The following is a 22,307-nucleotide window of genomic DNA, read 5'->3' on the forward strand; positions in this document are numbered from 1 at the left end:
GTGACGTGCCCCAACCGGCATGTCATTACTAGGTCACATACCACTCAATGCTTAGCCAGTCATTGGCGGCAGTGGTGCACATGGATCCATCCGTGGAAGTCCAGTAAAATAAGTTATGGAGCAGGTGAATGTGGAGTTTTTCAAAAGGTGCATCAGCATGGGGTTCAGGGGTTTAAATAAAAAAAATAAAAAAATAAAAAGTTAGGAAAGCCGGACATCCAGCCTAAGTCATAGTATGCAAATTTTTCTTTTGTGTTGGGGGGATTACATAAATGTCCAACCATTTTAGAGATCCTACGTGGAGCTTTTCTTTAATGGAACAGCAGGACTGTATTAGGGAATTGCTATTTATGCAGGGCTCTGGTATGACCGTTCACAAATTTCTATTAGTTTTTTCTGGGATTCGACACCATAGCGTCGGTGTCTTGCCGTAGTCTGCAGATGGAAATGATCTAATAATCTAAGCAGATATTGTGCCTGCCCCTCCACATGAGCAGCGATTCTCCTGTTTACAGATGAACGGTTTTATAAAATTAAGAACTCTGCTCATGAATATTTATAGAAAATGCTTTGATTTTTCCTCTTTACTGCTTTGTTTGTTTGAGAGGGAGCGAGAAGACTGAAAGTTGCCTCTGGTCCTCTATATGCTAGTCACTCAAGGAGGAGGGGGGGGGGGGTGAGGCTTGTAGGGTTAGGCACATTTAACCTTTTAAATACCGTCTACTAAACCACCACCCCAGCCCTTTTCTGACCCTTTTTAGTTCATGCCATCCTTACTGGGAAGTAATGAGTTAATTTTTTTATTTTATTATCATTTTTGCTTCTTGTACTTTTTTATTTTGTTTGCTTGTTTTCTAATTTTTTTTATTTTTTTTTACCCTTTGCACTGATTCACTTGGACACTAATAAAAAAAAAATAATATATATAAATAAAAGGGGGAGCACAAAACGCGGCAGCGCAGGTGTTGCCAATGTTTGAAAGCTGATTGAGGGAAGCAGATGGCTTGAGTCAATGGCATCCAGCCAAAAGAGCAGGTGCTGGTCACGTGAGCGCTGGTTACCAGGGTAATGTGATTGCTCTTGGCGTGCAGATGAAAGGAAAGGGGCCCAGCGTTCAGCGGTAGTGTTGTATAATTTGTGGCAGTTAGAGCGGAAATAAAGGCTGGAAATGGAGCCTCATGCTACGGGAGACTTCTGTCCATGTGCACTATAAACACCAGGACAGTTGGGAAGAGCCGCGGATCGCGTTCTCAGAGCGAGCTTTGGGTTTTTTTTTTTTTTTTCCGCTTCCACTTATTTCTGTTTCAGATTTAACCTTTTATTGGAAACTTTTTAAAAAATTTTTTTTTACTCCGGTTGTTTTAGCATGCATTTGCTGACTACAGGCTTTCCGTTACACTTGTGCGTGAGCCATGTGGACCTTGCTGCTGAACTACAGCTCCCAGCATGCCATGTTCAGGAAGTCCATTCATTCCTAAGGGTAGAATCTAAAACTGAAGATTATGCCTCTGTAGTATAGAGATTATTGATCTGCTTTATTTCCAGTGGGAAATGGATTCTGTTATTTCTATAGCTCCATCATACGCCGTAGTGCTGTACACCAGATGTCTTCCCACACAACTTTTTCTCAAGGTTGCTTATATCGGTGGGGGTTGACTAATTCCTGTTTTCTTTAGAGAGCCAAGCAAACATACTACTTAAGAAAATAACGTATTTTTTTTTCTGTGACTGCTGTTTTGATGGTTTTCTTTTGTTTGTTTTTTATGCAGTTTTCAAAATGGTGGCAAATTATTATTATTTTTTTAAATTGAGGCAAAAAGGCATCAAACAGTGAAATAAATGAGGTTTGCACTCGGGTTTTAAAGCATTTTTCGGATGTGGTTTTGCCCTACTCAAAAAGTAGGGCAATTTTAGGGCTTTTAGCGTGGCTTATGGGTGTTTTGCCCAACCTTAACACGCGAATGGAAGTTAACCCTGAAACGCTGTAAAACGGAGGTCACTCGCCTGTACTGGAGCTAGGGGGTAGCCTTCCTGTACATTCAATATTTATGTAATGTGGCTGTGATAATGGCATAGTTCAAGAACTTTAGAAAAAAAACTACTTTCCAACACTTTCTTTCAGGGCTGTGGAGTCGGTAGATAAATGCTCCGACTCCGACTCCGACTCCTCAGTTTTTTGTACTTCCGACTCCGACTCCCCGACTCCGACTCCTCTGTATTTAATATGCAAATGTATTTTATACATTCCTTGAAGGAAAGAAAGAAGTTCTTCTAAGCTCTTCTAGCACAGAGAGGTAGTTGGGCAGAAGCTGCTACCTTCTCCTTTGTGTGCTGATCTTCTGCTGAAGACAGGGCAGTGGGAGGATCCAGGAAGGGACATTTATTTTAAAACATGATTTCCCTAGAAGAATCCCATAGTCATGTTTAAGATAACATTCTGAGTTTACACGTTTTATAGCCTTAGGCCCCATGCACACGGCCGTGTTTCACGGCCGTGTGCGGGCCGTGGAACCGCGGCCTGGATCCCTCCTGAGAGCAGGAGCGCACGGCGTCACTGGTTGCTATGACGCCGTGCGCTCCCTGCTGCCGGCACAGTACAGTAATACACTGGTATAGATCATACCAGTGTATTACTGTACTGTGCCGGCAGCAGGGAGCGCACGGCGTCATAGCAACCAGTGACGCCGTGCGCTCCTGCTCTCAGGAGGGATCCAGGCCGCGGTTCCACGGCCCGCACACGGCTGTGAAACACGGCCGTGTGCATGGGGCCTTAACTGAATGACAGCAGTTTTTCCAATGGTTTACAGCTTCAGTCTTGAACTATTGACCCTCCATTCCCTTCACTTATACAAGTGTCTCTAGTCCTGCAAAACACATATTTACTTAATCCCTTATCAGTGAGAGGCTCGGTAAACCATGGGCATTGTGTTCCCTGTAACATCAGAACACAACACAATGGAAAGTATATGTATTGCCACTCCTAATTGTGCATTGCGTGCCATATAGTGAAGCATATGAAAAGCATGCTTCTTCACATCACTGAACGCGTTTGTTTTGCGGTTACATGAGGCATGCATTGGCCTTTATTCTTACAGTAGAGAAGTCATTAATTATAACTGTTTATGAATTCGGACATTTAAACTTGCTTTTTTTTTTTTTATTCCAATTTAAATTTAGTAGGAGTCGGAGTCGGTTCATTTTTTGCCGACTCCGACTCCAGGTACCCAAAATGGACTCCGACTCCGACTCCACAGCCCTGCTTTCTTTATATATTCCCCCCCCCCCCCCCCCCACATTTTTTCAATGTTATTTTGGTGTAAGCTTAAATTGACCTCGATTCAAGAAAGAAAATTGAACAGAACACTTACCTGGTGACCTCCTTTTCATCTTTTCAGCTAACACCCTCTGATTGTCATCCAAGATGGCCACACCACCTCTTGGACCACCTGATGCATAGTGCACATTTGGTAGTCCAAGACTCTCTTCCTGCTACCCACAGATTGGCCAGCAGTGCTCCCATGAACAGTTCAAGAGCAAGGCTGGACAAACAGGAAGTTTCTAGGACTCTGAGAAGTGGGACGGCCATCTTGGATGACAGGAGTTCTGTACTACAGAACCAGCAAACAATGAGATTCACCAATTCTCATGTGCATATTTTGTATGTCTGTAAATTGACCTGCCTCATGTCAGTGGTTTGTGCGATTGTGCACCTTCTGTGCACCCATAGACTTGGGTTTGTTCAAATAAACTGAAAATCGGCAACAAAAAAGCACGCACAAAAAACTAAATAAATAGTGCAAATTTATGTGGAGTGTTTTATGCGGCTTGATGCGGATTTTCTCAATACAAATACGCAACGTGTGTATAATTAGTTTCAAAGGACACGTTTCTAGAATTTTCTGTAATTAATTTTTTTTAATTTTTATTTTACTCTTTTGGCAGTCGGATCTAAGGGGTCCCAAAGTTTTGTGCCAATGAGAGCAGTTATTACATAAGCGAGAGGCAAAGAGGTAATTCCCCAAGGAAAAGTGTGTATATGGGTCAAGCCCAGTGTGTCACACTCATAAAAACAGACACAAACCACAGGCTCGTTATAAATTAACAGATGATGAAAGAGCAGCTGATGTCATCACCTGAGAGGAACTTAATACATATGCAGACATGTCACATAGGGCCATGCACTCAGGAACTAGCCAGCTGCCGTTGATCACCATGCCCCTCGCCTCCTCCCCACGCTTTTTCTTTGGCGATGACCCACCCAACAGATTCAGCCAGTTATACATCGAGCCAATGTCAGCTTCAAGCTGCTACTTCTGAAGTAGTAAAAACTTTTCTTTCTCTTTTTTTTTTTTGTGTTCTCGAATCCCAAGAACTTAACGTTAGGTGAACGCTATCCAAGGCAATGTGTCCTAGTTCTCTCATACAATTAAGTAAAGTGCGGTCCCTAATGGTATAGTCTTGTATAAATATGGAATACGGCTGCAGTACTTTGGAGACTCATGTAGAAACCTTGCTTGATTCCAGTTTGTAGGACAGTGTATAATTTGGATATCCTTATCTATGAGGTGCTTAATTGAAAAGTTATTTTGGTGAAGTGAGGGATACAGAAATGGCCACTAGGGGCACTGCTTCCATGGACAGTAAATAGTGTAGTGCCTAAAGACTAGTCGTCCCGGAGATATCATTGGGTGCGTTAAAATTTGTCACCATTATTGGTCCACGACTTAGAATTTTGGAAAATAACATGACTAGTTTTGTCTACATGTTTTACGATATTGAACGGTTAATCACCGGTTGGTTGCATTATATTGGACTTTATAGTAGAACAGCCAAATAGGCCGTCGAAAATATCCAGTACTTTGCTGTGACGTATTCAAGAGGATGATAATGTGTATGGATTTCATAGTGGTTTCTTCTTAGGATCTGTGATGCTCTGTATAGCATATAGGGGGAGGGGGTGAATTTGCAGAGCTGTGTCCTCACAGAATAGTCCTTTTATTGTGGAGCACAGAGAACGTAATCAGATAAGGATGAAAGAGGCTTTATTCAAAATACAAGCAACAAGTTGTATATTTCTCAGGCTCGTCCCCTGCTGCTGCCTGTATGGCCAATCTTGGCAAGAAATTAGGCTCCATGGACTGAATAGAAAATCCTTATTTTCTGTCAAACATGATGTATTACATATTGTGCTCCATTTGTAGTAATTGAAATTGACCACCCGTAGACCGTAGTCAGCCATGTTAGGATGTTCATATGAATCATTTTGGTCATTGGTAAATACCACCAGGACATTTTGGGGTCTAGCTGGGTGGCAAAGACAAAATTTGGCCTTCCAGTTTAGAAGACAACCTTGACATTGGTCATTAATAATTGTCCATGTCGGCCAGTGGACGATTCAAGGGACACTCCAGATTCCCGCTTAAAGGGAACCTGTCATCAACTTTATGCTGACCATACTGACGGCAGTATAAAGTAGTGACAGAAATGCTGATGTCAGCGGTGTGTCACTCATGAGCTAAAAGTAAGTGGTTGCTGAGAACCAGCATCATAATCATTGCAGCCCAGGCCTTGAAAAGAGTCAAATCTACCTGGGAAGAGTCCTGGTTATTCATAATCTCCTGCTCTCACCCGTCTGCTGATGGTTGGCAGTTCTCTCCTAGAGAGAAAGGGAGACAACTAGGTAGAAGACTGTCAATCATCAGCAGGTGGGCAGCGAGAGCAGGAGTTTATGAAAAACCATGACTCTTCTCAGGTAGATTGGACTCTTTTCAAGGCCTGGGCTGCAATGATTATGATGCTGGTTCTCTGCAAACACTTACTTTTAGCTGATGTGTGACACACCGCTGAGATCAGCATTTCTGTCACTACTTTATACTGCCCTCAGTACAGTCAGCCTAAAGTTGATGACCAGTTCCCTTTAAGCTGACCATACACGTTAGCTAAATGCTGGTCATTCATCTAATGTGTATGGGGCACTCCCGCCTCTCCTTCGATGCTGGGTGAGTTGGAAGTCCATGTCCACTTCTTTTTGTTTTTAATTAGATAAGCCACCGCCAGAGGTGTCTGGCAATTGCTTTCTCTACTCTACCAGTTCTGGACACATACCCTTTGGTGTGGGCCTATACACCCATATACACAAGAGACATTCAAAGGAGAGTGTTCTGCATGATCCTCTTGTCTGAAATCAATTGTATTAGGACATCAGTGGAAAGTCAGTTTCACTCTTCGGAGCCAACTTTTGTTTGATTGCATTTTACTAATTTTTGGCTAAAAAACATATTTTTAATTTGCCGTTATTAAAAATATTGAGCCATTCTGTCACAAAAGGTTAACTTTTTCTAACTGTGTGACTGGTACTTTCACTTTCACTTTATGCCCATCTCTAATAAACAGTCGCCGTCGTCTGGCAATCCGGACGCAAACGGATGGCATTTGTCAGACAGATCCGGATGTGGATCAGTCTGACAAATGCATTGAAATACTGGATCCGTCATTCCGGTGTCATCAGAAAAAACGAATCCGATATTTTTTTTTTTTTTTACAGATTTAAAGATCTGCACGGACAGGAAGAACGGATCCTTCAATGCGGCAATTTTAATGCCTGATCCGGCACTAATACATTTCAATAGAAATTAATGCCGTATCCGGCATTTCGGCAAGTGTTCAGGATTTTTGGCCGGAGAGAAAAATACAGCATGCCGCGGTATTTCCTCCGGCTAATAAACGTTGGAGGGACTGACCTGATGCATCCTGAACGGAATAGCCTTCCTGCAGAAGTGGTAGCTGCAAATACAGTGGAGGAGTTTAAGCATGCATGGGATAGGCATAAGGCCATCCTTCATATAAGATAGGGCCAGGGGCTATCCATAGTATTCAGTCTATTGGGCAGACTAAATGGGCCAAATGGTTCTTATCTGCCGACACATTCTGTGTTTCTATGTTTCCACAATAAATCATTTGCATGCGATTTTTCACATGTTCTTCATATACTTCTCATTCCTCTCTCTCTGTGTCCATCATCATCATGTAATACTGTACAATTATGGTCTGGATGAGGTAAAATTGTTATCTGGCCACAACCAGAGGCTCCATTTACTGCAGGAAATACAGGTTTTTAACAATGGAACTGTGGGAGCGATTTTATGGTGGCAACCCAAAGCTCACTCCGGAGCCTAGTGTTCTTCATCAGACTGGTCAAAAAGTAAAGTTGTTGAGATATAGTTATTTTAACGTACTTCAAAAGTTGATCACGTAACTCCAGCGAGGTATGCCTGCCTGTTTCCCTGCCTTTATGATTCAGATTGCAGGCTTTTATGAGAGTTCATATAATGGTTGTCATTTCTACCAGGCTTATAACTGAAATGGGTTTACCTTCAATTGAGTTAAACGAGTATTGCTTACAAGTGGTTTGACTTTCAGATTTTTATTTTTTTTTCCCCCGAAAGTACCGGTATATATTTTTCTCACAAAAAAATTATGTGCTTTGTAATGAACAGATTATGGCAGAAAAAATGCATACCACTTATCATTCTTAACCTTCAACCTTGAACACTTGCTAGATAATATGTTGTGCCGGGTGCTTTCACAGCTTCGCTGTAAGAGTTTTTGATTTTATTATATTCTCTTATTTTATGTCGGCATGAAATGTTTGTAATTCCTGCTATTATTGGCCTTCCTTTCTTGTTGTAAAGCAGGGTGGTAATCTGCCATTTGTTTATTTTATCTCTCCTCGGAGTATTGTGATGTGCTTTTTTGTCTTTTTTTTTTATTTTTTTTATATATGTGTAACTTCAATGGGCAGTTACGATTTGTTTGAATGGTTTTGTTGCCATTCATTGCCCTGTCTAACCATATCTGCCAATCCACCGACAAATATGTCAAGACTTGTTTGACGAATGCGTTTGACGTTGTGCCACAATCTTCGAAATCTGCCTAATCTAGGCGTATTTCAGCTTCATAGATGACCCCCATAGTTTGTAGAAAGCACGACCTCTCGTGTATGCAAACAGTACGAGAACCAACGAATATATAAACGATCATTCACACATACTGATGATCTTCAAAATCTCATCTAGACGTTAAAATCTGCAGAATGTCAATTGTCTGCAGATTTTCAGTGCATATTTCACTCTTTGCAATGCAAAGGTTGAGATCTGGGGTAAATCCACATCTAAATCCAGAACAAAAACCCTAAGTAACCGATACATATTTGGTTTAGCAAAATTTGCACACACTGCCATGTGCCTACATCCTTAGCTAGGCAGGAGACCCAGTATTTTTAGACTTTTCTCCGGTTAGTTTAGAAGTTTAATGGTAGTCATAGTCGGTGTACGTAGTTCCCTCTTACACAGGCCAGTTATGGGCTGAGTTATTATTCCCAATCGTTGCTTTATGAAAGCTGCCCACAGATAAGCCATCAAAGCCTCCATTGTCTGGAGGCTCCTCTGTCAGGGTTTCCAGTGTCTTTGACTAGCATAGTCTCCGGCCTTCGAACATCAAAAATCTGTCGTACCTCAGTATGATCCAGTAGGATCTGTCAGAACTTCTTTGAAATCACTCTGATTTGGAGATCTGTCTGTGATGGCTCTGTTCAAGATTAGGACACAACTGTAGTGTGAACAGAGCTTGTTGTAATTCTTTGTGCCATATGGTTGTGGAAAAAGCTGAACTGTAATCCTGTTTTTTGTTTTTTCATCCAGTAATAAGTCTGATGCTGAAGGAAGCACACAAAAGAAAAAAGCTGTTAAAGTTAAGCCTGAAGGTGTTGAAGCTTCAGATTTGGACAAAACTACTGCTACTACAACTACTACTGCTACTACTACTACTTCTCCTCCTCCTCCTGCTCCTGCTCCTCTTCCTCCTTCTTCTCCACCACCAGAGGAAGAAGATGACTCTGGCGTACAGGTAATGAGATGTTGTAAGTTGCCGATATGAACGTGTAAAAATGGTCAGTGAGCTTTACCCCACCCCACTTCTACCTCAGTATATTAATGTCTATTTATACAAAGATTTGTTTAAAAAATGGCAAAGGTCTTTCCAGAAATCTATTTTATTGTAGCTGGGTTTGCATTGATCTCAGTATGGCTTCATTCCCTCCTGAGTCTGAAGCTCCATTAGGAACCTCCATTGCGAATTCTATCAAAACTGGACAAAATAGCACCGCATGTCGGGCTCCTTGACGTTAACCTAACAGACCCCACCATAGTCACTAGGGTTCTTTGGGCGTTATTGGTCCAACACTTCTGCTATTTTCATTCTACTCTGACAAAGCGAGGCAGAAATCGGTACCAATAATGTGAGCTAAGCCTAAAATGTTCTATGGTTAGAATTGCATGCAGTGGGCAGAGTTTTTGACCCCCACAACCTATTACTGTATCTTTAGAAGCAGAAGTTTTGTAATTGTACAGATATGGATGATTGCCATTCTGATTCCTGATTGTAATTGCTGAATTATCTGAGCGTCCATGCCCAGCACAGTGATGACAATCAACAGGTGGTTTATATAGTGCAGGTACAGTGCTATATGTATATATAAAACTTTATGCAGATTAGCTCATTCCAGCCATACCAGAGACGCCAGTCTGTAGACACTACTGTCTCGAGGGTTTTGCCCTTCATCGGTACAGAGCAGGGTACTGGTTGGCTGGATGTGATGCCTTTGATGGCGCTCAGTGGGGGGTAACTGTTTCTCATCGAAGAGACACAGTTGTATGGAGACTTATTTTTAAGCCAATGCTCCATGGGAAAATGTAGGTAAATTAACTCCTGCCAGTGGTCTCTTATTTAGCTGCCTTGAGTTTATTTCGATACTTGTTTTTCTTTGTAACCTTAAGAGAATTTGTAATAAACTTTCTTTTTTTTTTTTTTTTTTTTTTTTTTTTTTGTAACTGTCAGAAACGACGCTCCAGCAGGCAGGTTAAAAGGAAACGCTACACAGAAGATCTGGAGTTCAGGATTTCTGATGATGAGCCCGATGATGATCTCACTGGGAGATATTCTCCATCGAATACATCACAATCTGAGCAGCAGGTTAGGATTTTTTTTTTATTCTTGATCATGCTGAAAGTATTACATTTACTTTTATGTTAAGTTGGTGTCTTAACTCTGCACTTGCAAATTTAAAATTGTGTTTTTCATTTAAACCTCCGCCATAGTGATTGTTGTTGTTGTTCCATGTATTTCTTATTTTGTATGCTTGGACGTGGCACTATTGGCACGCACTAGTCTTCAATGCCCACAATTATATAGATAATCGAAGACCATTCTATGCATTGCTCCTCATTGCTTGACCCTGCCCATAATCCCATCTCATGTCCATATTCCCATACCAATGGTCTGCTTTACCAAACAAAGCATTAGTTCCCTCCAAAAGCATGAAAGGAATATGTTCTTTTACAATGTATTTTATATTTGCTGAAATGTGTAATATGGTCCTAAAATGCTGTGTGTACCAATGACCAAAAGTCTGTTAGACCCCTCTGGCAGAGGTGTATCTCTAACAGGAGCAAAGGTTCAGACATTATAATCCATGATGCCGTATCCCTCTCTTAGGCTACTTTCACACTGGCGTTTTGGTTTCCATTTGTGAGATCCGTTCAGGGATTTCACAAGCGGTCCAAAACGGATCAGTTTTGCCCTTTAATGCATTCTGAATGGATAAGGATCCGCTCAGAATACATCAGTTTGGCTCCGTTCAGCCTCCATTCCGCTTTGGAGGCGGACACCAAAACGCTGCTGAGCCAAACTTCTCTGTCCTGACACACAAAGTAAGTCAATGGGGACGGATCAGTTTTCACTGACACAATATGGCAGAATAAAAAACGGATCCACCCCCATTGACTTTCAATGGTATTCAAGATGGATCCGTTTTGGCTATGTTAAAGATAATCTAAATGGATCTGTTCTGAACGGATGAATGCGATTGTATTATCTGAACGGATGCGTTTGTGCAGATCCATGACGGATCCGCACCAAACAAGAGTGTGAAAGTAGCCTTACCTGACCTCTATCGCCAGGGCAAAGACTGAAGATTAGTGTTGAGTGAACTTCTGTTTTCAAGTTCGGCATACAAGGTTCAGGTTATCTAAGAATTTCATTATGGATTCTGCTATCATGGACCATAACTTATGGTCCATGGTAGCAGAATCCTTAACGTAATTCTTAGATAACCCGAACTTTGTACGCCAAACGTGAAAACAGAAGTTCGCTCATCCCTATTGAAGATCCCCATAAACGAAAGACTCTTCAGTCATTCCAACTAAAATCAATGGGTTGAGCCTACTTTTATCTCCTGTTCATGGCCAGCTTTTAGATGTTGGGCATATAACTCCTCACACCTTTCGGTAGGTAGAAGTCGTGTATGTACAGAATCTGAGAGCTCCTTCATGCTCCTATCTTGAAAGCATGCTCGTTCTAAAGAGCATGTATCTGCTTCAGCAGAAGCTTAAGAAATCTCAGAGAATCAAAGTGTCCTTTGAACCATCACAAGCCATTACCATCCTTCCATTCCTGATGTAACGGTGCCCCGAAGATTGAGTCAGCAGAAAATTGCCTGATGTATTTTACAACCAGGACTGTTGGACTTTACTAACCAGCCAAGTGCTGCTTGCCGTCTCGTTCATGACTCTATATTTTTCTAATGGTCAAAAAATATTATCGTTAACATAAGTGCCATTCTGTCATCCGTCTCCAGATGTTGGATACATGTTGGCATTCTTGTCAATCATGTGACAATTTTTTTTCACCTATATTACCGACTGATTTGGACATTAGAATTGATATGGCTTGTGGAGTCCATTTGTCACCATTGTCCATTTTTTTTTAATATTTTTTGTTTTTGGAGGTCTTAGTGAAAGGTGCTAAAACTGACCCTAGGTGATCTCTGGGCTATCGGAGCAGTGTTTTTAAGGGTGGGTTCGCGTGTCATTTTTATTTTTTCTGGCAGTTTCATATGCAGGTTTTTTGAGTCAAAGGCAGAAATTGATTCAAAAGCAATGGGAAATGTAAAAGAAAGACTAAGACTAGTTTAACTTCAAAGCAATCTAGCAGACTGTTCCTATGTCTGAGTTCTCCAGATCCGGTATAACAGGATACTGCCGTTCACCGCCAGTGCCCATTGACTATAATGGGAACTGGTGGGGGATCCGGCTACTCCCCAGCATTAATTTAAAAAAATGTACTGGTGTTTTTGCAAAGAAATGCTGTGTGTGAAACCACCTTAAAAGTTGATTGAGATCTGCCTGCAATTTATCACTTGCATCTGGACTACACCTCAGACTTCAGAACAGGCCATAATTTACAGTGTGAATGTCTAAAGCCCTAAAGTTAGCGCAGCAAATACCTAAAATTAGGGTCATCACCGAAGAAGCGGTCTCTTGTGGTGACCTGTCGAAGGTTGATATGAAGAGGTCTTGCTTTTTATCATTAAAAGTGACTTCACTTGTCACCAGATGCCATTGACTAAGGCTTACCAGACCACCTGTTGGGCTCTGCTGCTGGCTTTCATTGCTGGTAACTGGATCCAGGGCTGATTCTTCAGGAGCACTCAACATTGGGATTTATGTATCTCAGGCGTCATCTGGTTTGCTTTTATATGGCAGTATTTTTCTGTAGGGAGTGTCTTCTGTTCCCAATAACTCGGAATATTGCATTTTTCTCTTGTCTTAGGAGTCTCTGGATGCTGAAGGACCTGTTGTCGAGAAAATAATGAGCAGTCGTGTAGCAAAGAAACAGGTATGTCAGTCCTGAATTCTCACTGAGCTACCATTTTGATTCTAGTTTCACGGGTATAAAAAGAACCTTTGTCTTGGTGAATAAGCAGATAAGTGAAAAAAAAATCCATTTAACTGGAAACTCTGGCTTTCTGTGGTTATGATTAACCTTAACCCTCCAGTTTATTGAACGGTCTGTGAAGAAGTAAACCCACATGTAAATAGAGTATGTCTCCGTGTTTTTACGCGACACTTTGAGTAATATTTAGTAACATTAAGCCTTTCTCAGATTTATAAGAAAATGTATTTTCAGCAGGAAATGATGACTTTTTTTTCCCAGAAGTAGAGAGGGAAGAGGTTCTCCTCACCAGATGTGATTTAATCAAGTGCTTGGATAGTGCAGCAACAAGCTGCTTATATTTACTTGGTTCCTTTGCATATTATTCATTGCTTATTAAACACCTTTTCCATGTGCCAATATTAATATGATTTTTCAAAGTTTTGTAGCCCTGAGTCCTAGTCCCCTATATAAGTGGGTTGTGTTCCCATCTAATGTTTGCAGTGCAGTCAAAAATGCAATGAATAACCAGCATGTACTTTTTGCCACTGTTTGATGTGGTTGCAGTTTTTAAAGGTGAAATATTTTTATGTAACATGTTCACCTGTCAAAACTGCAGCCTCATCTAAAACTGCTGTAAAAGCGCAAAAAAAAAAATTCATCTATTCCGTTTTAACTGCACCTCAAAAGCTGCGTGTAAATATATTCAAGGGGTATTTGAATGGACATCTTTAGATGCATTTTTTTTTTCCAAAAGTTGTCTTTGGTGTAGTTTTTGTTTTCTGGTCAAAACTCCAGATGTTAGATGAAATTCCATCAGTGTTTCGTCCATGAAAAACCCATGGTTGGTCTGCGTGTCCGTTTGTTGCCCTTCCTGTGTCATCTGATGTGTGAACCACTGATGTGTGAACAAACAGATTAAAAGTCAATGGGTACATGTGCTCTCCATGAAGAACATGGACAGAACACGTCCGTGATTCACTGGTGTGTGAACAAGGCCTTAGGCATCTTTCCGTCCCCTTCTCCATAGGGTAAAACATTCTAATTACAAAATGCATGCGCTTTGCATTTTTATGCCTTTTTTTATTTTTTTATGCCAGAAGTGAATTCAAATGAAAATAGAAAGTCATGTATTTGTTATCCATTCCTGGGTCAAAAAATCTCATAAAAATGTGTGAATCCAACTGGTCCCATTGACCCCATGCAGGCAATCACTACTGTCATTACCTGTATAGCTGAACCCAGAGGAAACATGGTGTCTCCGGTACTGTGAAGGCAGATTCTGTACTTCCACTGTGACCTATCTAGGATATATAAGCGACACGCATGATGAGTTGCCTGTGGTGGTGGGTCAGCCATCTGTTGACGAGAAGAGCATGGTGGCATTATAGTTTCTGACGTACGTTCATTTTGCGGTGATTCTTTACATGGTCGTCATTCCCTCTGCTCGCATTGACGTCATTTCTGTTTTTGTTCTGAACGACATGGAAAGTGTAACAGAGGCCTTAGCTTTCGACAAGTTTCTTTGTTGACTTTAATGTCAGGTTATAGTTTTTAGGTTTCTTTTTATCATTTATCATAGAGCACATTAAATAGGAATGTTAATGGAAAATGTTCTCCACAATGTGTTTTTCTCAGTAAATTTATTAGAAAAAAGTGAGTGTGCGGTGGTGTGCAATTTCCCATTTTTATTTTTATTAAAGGGAACCTTTCACAATGAAAATGCAATGTAAGCTACAGACAGCATGTTATATAGAGCAGGAGGAGCTGAGCGGATTGATATATAGTTTGGAAAAAGATTCTGCAGAATTCAGTATTTTTTATTCATTTAAATCTCTGCTTATTCTGGGCTTTGAAGTCAAGGAGACTGCGCTATCGGTAATTGTACAGTCATAATGGGAAGGCTGTCAGTCACTGATAGGACCGCCTCCTTGATGTCAAAGCCCAGAAAGAGCAGAGATTTAAATGAATGAAAAATAAGTTTTACTGAATATTTTCCCATAAAACTATCCATTAATCTGCTCAGCTCCGCCTGCTCTATAACATGCTGTCTGCAGATCAGACGTGGTGTATGATCTGCAGGCAGCATGTTATAGAGCAGGAGGAGCTGAGCAGATTGACGAGCTCACTTTTAGGCCTCATGCACACGACCGTTGTGTGCATCCGTGGCCGTTGTGCCGTTTTCCGTTTTTTTTCACGGACCCATTGACTTTCAATGGGTCCGTGGAAAAATCGGAAAATGCACCGTTTGGCAGCCGCATCCGTGATCCGTGTTTCCTGGCCGTGAAAAAAATATGACCTGTCCTATTTTTTTCACTGCCAACGGTTCACGGACCCATTCAAGTCAATGGGTCCGTGAAAAATCACGGATGCACACAAGATTGTCATCCGTGTCCGTGATCCGTGTCCTGTTTTTTCCTATCATTTCAATGGCAAACTTGACTTAGATATTTTTTTTTCATTTTTCATGTCCATGGATCCTCCAAAAAACAAGGAAGACCCACGGACGAAAAAACGGTCACGGATCACGGACGTACGGACCCCGTTTTTGCGGACCTTAAAAAAAACGGTCGTGTGCATGAGGCCTTAGGCTGAGTTCACATTACTGTTTAGCTTTCCGTTTTTCGCTTAGCCATCAGAAGATCCATTATTTTGATCTTCAGGTATGATCAATCTGTGTCACTTCTGTCAGAGATCAGTTATTTTTGCACGCAGCACTTTTTTCGCCCGTCAAAAATAACTGATCTCTGAGGAAGTGACACAAACTAATCATAACTGATGCTCAGAAATAGTTGGAGCAGCTATTTTTAGTGCAAACTGATGCTCAAAATAACAGATCTGTTTTTTTCCTCATTTTTCTGTTCTTCACAGAAAACGAAGCTGTGATGTGAACTCAACCGAACTGGAGTTTGCTTTATTGCAGTTTCTTATTTTTTTCCCTGTAGGTAGAATAATGGATTTATGGTGGAATATGAAGGGTGTTTTTAGTATTAGGTTGTGTATATGCAGATTTATGCACTTAGTCCTTTGCAGGTCATCTTCTCCATTGCTTACTTTACTATTGATAGAGCTCAGGACTGAATGAAGTCGGCAAATCCCTTCTTATCCATTTCTTTAGTCTTTCACAGGGCTGCCTTTGTAGCAGTCGAGAGAATGCGCTGTAAAATTCAGTTTCGTTTTGCTGCTGAGCCATGACTCTTTCTAATGCACGCAGGCTTGACAGCATCTTTCCAGGAATTTTCTTACTCGCGTACACTTTGGCTTCCTTCAGATTCATTCATCTCCAGTTAAAAACCGCTCCGGAGAAAGTGCAGACTCAGTCCTTCAACATCTCTTAAATGAATGTCTTAACTGGTATCTTAACCGCCGCGGCGAGAGCTTTGTATCAAATCCGACTCAATCAGGCACTCGCTGATGTCTTAAGTGCGAACACGAAAGCAATATAAATTGTCGACCACAAGCGTTTTGTAGTCCGTGGTTTAGCTTCCTCTCAGCACACAAGCGCACACCCTGTAGAAGCCAATTGTAAAAATGCAGTAGGACCGTCTTCAGCCAGCCAAAAATAATACATTTGGCATTAGGGAGTGCAGTTGCTAATTGGCTGCTGCCTGAGAAAATGGTACGCTTGGCGTCTACTTAACGCTGTGGGTTTGGCAGCCGGCCAGGTACAGGGTCAGGCTGTTGTGAATGAAAACGGCGTGTGGTGAGGGAGGAGTTAAAAATGATTCATGTCTCAGATATGACAATGCAGAAATTGGACAGCTGTGTTTTTTTTCCTCCGAAACATTTGCTTTTTATTCCTAAGGATTTAATGGGTAATATCAGACCGGCCTGTATACGCCACGTGATGAACATTACTGTGTCTGAGCGTAAGACCCCGGAGTCTGCCGTCCAGATGACTACAAATAGTTTTATCCCGGCAGACAGACGTAGGACTCGCTGCCTGCATTCCACATTACAAGGCTTCCCGATTGCCTTCAGTCATTCACTGCTTTTTTCTTCTAGCTGGAGTCCGGGGAAGAAGTAGAAGTTGAAGAATTCTACGTGAAGTATAAGAACTTGTAAGTATTTTTGCAGTTTGCTTCATACTTTTATTATTTTTTGTTAATCAAGATCTCAAGGACGGAAGTTTCAAATCAAGACTTTCGCTCGTTTTGGGTTAAAAATAATTTTTCTAAAAAGTTTCACACACAATAAACACTTATTCAAAGGGAATGTGTCATCTGAAAATGACCTATTTAAATTGCGTTTTTATGTTTAACATAATGTTAATGAACTTTTGATTTGTCATTTTCAATTTTCCATGTCAATATCTATATTTATAAAAAAAACATAACATCCTGAAGTTTTCGCACTGGCCACTAAGCCTAATAGGCCCCACTTCTTGGTCTGTACAGATCACTTTACTGCAGTCATCTGCTTATCTGTCAATCTAATCCTGCCTGTAATGATATCACCTCTGTGTACAGATAAGACAGGATCCACCATACACGATCCCTCATGACCTCTGCACAGGTCACAGAACATGCCCAGAACACACTCCAATAGAAGTCACTGAGGTCCCCTACTGACCATTGTGTCTATGGACCATGGGGCTGCTGTAAAGCAGATCTCTTAATGCATTCTATATGCTGTTAAGAACAGCTCAGGAAGATGGCCCCCATAATCATGGTCATGCAATAAGAGATTGTCCGTATTCCTTCGGGGCATGGTTTCGGCCATTCTTATTACTTTTTTGTGCCATTCATCTGTTGTTCCTACAAGACTGTTATAAAAGAATTGCCAGCAATTATCTGCAATAAAGGTCCAGCTGGATTTTACCAGTTGGGATTGTGTCCCTGCACATCTTGCAAATCTGGTTGAATAGTGTCAGACTGTGTAGTGGCACACCCTCAACTGGTAACACCCAGTTGGACATTTTATTAATCTAATTCTAGTAGGAATAATAGAGGAATTGCACAACAATTTTATAAATAGATGATCAGAAAGTCTTATTAGATGAGGAATGTAAGTAGTTATAAAAACATAAATGTCAGGAGAGGTTTACATGAAAAATGACCTGTCACAAGAATGTTCTTTCACTGACTGCAAGCACAGATCTTAGCTATGTGAAAGCTGTGCAGTTTTTGGTTTCCTGTAGTGTCATGGCCACGTTCATCACTCGTTCATCTTCTTTCCTTAGTTCATATTTGCACTGCCAATGGGCCACCTTGGAGGAGCTTGAGAAAGACAAGAGGATTCATCAGAAAATTAAGCGTTTTCGATCCAAGCAATGCCAGAACAAGTTCCTCTCGGAGGTAAGAGGCGCGGCTGGTGTCGGTACATGTATGTATGCGCTTGTTTACGAGCTGGTGTCTTCGTGTGATTGCATCACTCACGTTTGAGGTTTCCTTGTAACAAACAGGAAGAGGGTTGGCTTCCTGTCGGGGTGTATACTATAGTGACTTGTGTCCCATGGATAAGTGAGGGATGTCCTCATCTCTTGATTGACAGCTCCCCCCCCCTCCCCTTCCCAAGAAAGATTGTGGACGGTTTCACCTTATTTGTTAATGGTTTACAGCGGAACCTCAGCCCTAAGGAATAACGGGGGACTTCTGTGTAATTATTTTCCATGTGCAGGTGTTTAAGAAGCTGCCGTTACCACATTAGATTCCTATTTATTTGCAGTCTACGCTGAATGTTTTGAGGAAAATCATTGCTTGTCTGATCGATCCTGTTTGATTTCAGTGCTCTTAAGGGCTGAATTATTTCCCAGCGCACCTTCTTAAAGGGTTTAGCCTGTTTCTTTGGAAAGTTCCCCGGCCAAACACGTCTAAGACGTCTTCTCTCATTTCTTGTCAAAGGTTACTGATGGGCAGAGGGAAATTACGTGATTCTTGATGTGGATTTGGGAGATAAGAGGTTCTTGGGAGGTCTGCAGCAATGTTTAAGGAAGAACTGAACTATTTTATTACTTTTTTAGGTATCTGGGAATGTCATCAAAAAATGCCCTATTTAAATCACACTGTCGGGCCCAGGCATGCTCTGTACACTGTCCACTTTAGGCAGATGCATCAGTGAACTGACTGCGCATGCCTGGGCCCGACAGTAACGCGAGCTGGCACAGGATTTCAGGGAGCAGAGTCTGTGACATAAGGGCACTGGGCTGGCTTAGTGTGAAAAATGGGGGGGGGTGAGGAGCGCCCCTGGGCACTTGCAACTCATTTGCATACATCTTCAGATGTCATTTATTCAACATCAAATGCACAGAAATAAGAAACGGTGGTACGATCTGTTAACTGTTTGTCCCCCTACAGGGCAGTGATAACAGTTTAATATGTGTAAAGTAGGTGACAGACTCTTTAATATTGTGTTAATAATTTATTAATGTTCATATAAATTTAGATATTTTCATCATAAATATATTTTATATGCCCTTATTTACCAAAAATTGTTGATAAGCAGGGTGTTCTAGTGGTGATAGAAAATCAGTTCTTACCTTCCCTGTGTTCTCTCCTGTCCTTATATTATATAAACAGTGATAAGCAGGGTGTTCTAGTGGTGATGAAGAATCAGTTTTCACCTCTCGCCTTTTATAGTATAAATGGTGATAAGCAGAGTATTATAGTGGTGATAGATAATCAGTTCTGACCTCTCCTGTGTTCTCTCCTGTCCTTATACTATAAAAAGTGATCAGCACGGTGTTCTAGTTATGATAATCAGTTCTCATCTCTGTGTTCTTTCCTGTCCATTATACTAGGTATATTCATGCTTTTTCAAGGCCCTTGGTTACAGTTCCCGACACCATGCTGCACATGCTCAGTAGTGAAGTTCAGAGAAGGACGTTCACCAGCTGCAGTCATCTCAGAACTGATAGTCAGAACAGGAGGACAGCATTAACTGATTGTCCAGTAACAAGTAGCTTTTCACAGAAGCCCGCCGCCTGCCTCTGCTATGGAAAGTACCATACTTGCCTACTTTCTGCTGCTCTGGTCCTGTGTGCAGGGTCCTGTGCGTCCATCTTCCAATCTTTTGGCTTGTTTAATTAGTTCCCGGCACAGGCATCCTCATCTGCTCAGCTGCAGCCAATAGCTGGCTTCATCGGTGATGTCTCTCGTGGACACTAGTCATTGGCTGCAGCAGAGCTGATGATCATGCCAGAGAGGAAGTAAAGAAGCTGTGGACCAGAAGATACACACGGGAGCCAGTGCGCAGGAGCGGAGCAGATAGCAGGAAAGTACGAATGTTTCCATCGTAGAGCCGGGCCGCAGGCTCCTGTGAAAAGTATATTCCCTGACAATCCCCTTATGGCAACACCGAATATAGCAGCTCCACTTTCTTTTATTCTCATTTAGACTTGCACAGGATTCTCTGCATTTCCAGAACATGCATATAGAGCTTTTCTAACCTTCTCTGAGGACAAATTCATAGATTTCTTAAGTTATTAAGTATATAACAGTATTTTCCAGTTATTAAATGCATAGTGCATTGCATATTTACTTACAGCAATTTAGAGAACGTCAGGAATTTCAGAAATTTGTATTCCAATAAATATGGGTTATGTTCTTATTATCCGGATTACTTACATGATAATAAAAAAAAAAAAAAAGCCCAATGTTACCATTTTACTATAGGAATTTAGCCTCACCAGCTCCACAGCCCTGATTTAAAGAATAGGTCTTTTTCTAATGACACATTCCCTTTGAGTCTACCGCCACATGGTGTGGATTTGCCATGGATTTCACTCCCTGCACTGCACGGAAATTTGACATGGCAGTATAATCCATCTTGGCCACTTTGACCTACTGTGAAGACAATTGCGCTTAGGCCTAGGCGCAGCTCGATCCCATTCAAGGATAGCCACTATCCAGTGGATGGCTCTGTAAGCTGCGGGGAGGCTGAAATGCAGCGGCCTCTTCCAACAGCTGATTGGTGGGGGTCCGACAACCGGGACCTACACCAATCAGATACTGATGACCTATCCTGAGGATAGGTCTTGAGCAACAACACTCAGACAGACCCATTTTAAAAGGGTAACCTTGCACCTAATAAATGACTGATCTGTAGAATATTAATTAATAGTGCACCCTCAATTACTGATGATTAATTTTAATTTGTCAGACAAGTCTTAGATGAGCATAAGGGTTAATATGGGTGTCTGCGTGAATCGGCGCCACTCATGCATATTCTGGTCATATCTCTCCAAGAGCTAATTATGCAGAGGATTGTGGCTGTCCTTCTCCGATTTGGACAATTACCCACATGGGACTAAGCTTCTGATCACCAATTTAATTTCACTTAGATCTGTATGCAGAGCTAGAGCAAGGGTCAGACGGATGAAAGCCTGCAATGTTTCCCTCTATCTGCCCAAGACGTATAATACTCAAGTTTAGTAATGTAATAGGCAGGGCCTTAAAAATATAGTTTTTTTTGCGGGAGAAAAATCTAAAATTAGCCCAGCAGTTTCCATGCTGTCAGAAGCCTTCCGGCCCGTTATCCTGAATGAATTAACTGCTGTTAAAAAAAATAATCTTTTTTTTTTTTTTACGATTTAATATTTTTCTCCAGAATGTGTTTATAGGAGGTGCATATGAAGACCTGGTGGGTTTATTAAGCAAAATGCGCCATACTTCTGGCTTAATGTGTGCCCAAAAAAAACCATGCCGGGTGCCACGTTTTGTGTTTTTAGAAACGTTTTTCACCTTGCGAATCTGTTTTGAAAAGGGGATAATGGCGTAGCCAAATCTTAAAATGCTCCAGAGATATTAATGGCGGTAACCATACTTTAGGTGCAAAGTACTGGCCTGAAGGAAACCAACCAAGTGAAGAGTGTCCAACATGGTGCAGGATGCGCCAAAGCCATCACACAGTGAGACGCAGTGATAAATGTGGTGGTGCTTCTTGCTGTCTTGTCTAGTTTTAAGACCATAAGAATATTTGATGTGGAGATGGAGGTATTTAAAGGGCATTTATCAGCAGATTTGTACCTATGAAACTGGCTGACCTGTTACATGTGCGATTGGCAGCTGAAGGCAACTGTGTTGGGCCCATGTTCATATGTGCCCGTATTGCTGAGAAAAATTTAGTTTTATTATATGCAAATTAGCCTCTAGGAGCAACGGGGGCGTTTTCCTTACACCTAGAGGCTCCGCTCTTTCTGCATCTGCTACAGTCTACGTTTTGACACTCACATTTACACTGCCTGGCCCTGTCCATCAAAGCGGAGAGGGCATGGCCGTTTCAGAGCACAGAATCTCTACAATTAAGGGCAATGCCCGCATTGCTCCTAGAGGCTCATTTGTATATATTAAAACATTTTTCTCAGCAATATGGGCACATATGAACATGGGACCAACACAGATGTCTTCAGCTGCCAAGTGCACATGTGACAGGTCAGACAGTGTCATAGGTACAAATTTGCTGACAGATGCCCTTTAAAGGGATTGTGCCCATAATGAATGCCTTCTATTACTAGAGTTACAGAAAGTGAAAAGATTCCCTGTTGGCTTTCCTGACCTTTTCTTCCTTTCTTAGAACACCAACTTGTGATTTTCCTCTAT

At 41.4% G+C, this 22,307-nt stretch overlaps 1 protein-coding gene across 2 annotated transcripts in view; it reads left to right on the top strand.

Moving 5' to 3' along the window:
• The window catches only part of CHD7 (chromodomain helicase DNA binding protein 7), a 92,748-nt gene that overhangs the window by 35,707 nt on the left and 34,734 nt on the right, over positions 1-22,307 (top strand). For both annotated transcript variants that reach the window (XM_044292752.1, XM_044292753.1), the window contains exons 3-7: positions 8,700-8,904; positions 9,895-10,029; positions 12,667-12,732; positions 16,774-16,829; positions 17,951-18,065. In XM_044292752.1, the coding sequence (XP_044148687.1) occupies positions 8,700-8,904; positions 9,895-10,029; positions 12,667-12,732; positions 16,774-16,829; positions 17,951-18,065 (577 nt within the window). The remainder of the gene's footprint in view (positions 1-8,699; positions 8,905-9,894; positions 10,030-12,666; positions 12,733-16,773; positions 16,830-17,950; positions 18,066-22,307) is intronic.

This window comes from Bufo gargarizans, chromosome 5 (assembly GCF_014858855.1).
Source record: "Bufo gargarizans isolate SCDJY-AF-19 chromosome 5, ASM1485885v1, whole genome shotgun sequence".
In the NCBI taxonomy this organism is placed as follows: Eukaryota; Metazoa; Chordata; class Amphibia; order Anura; family Bufonidae; genus Bufo; species Bufo gargarizans.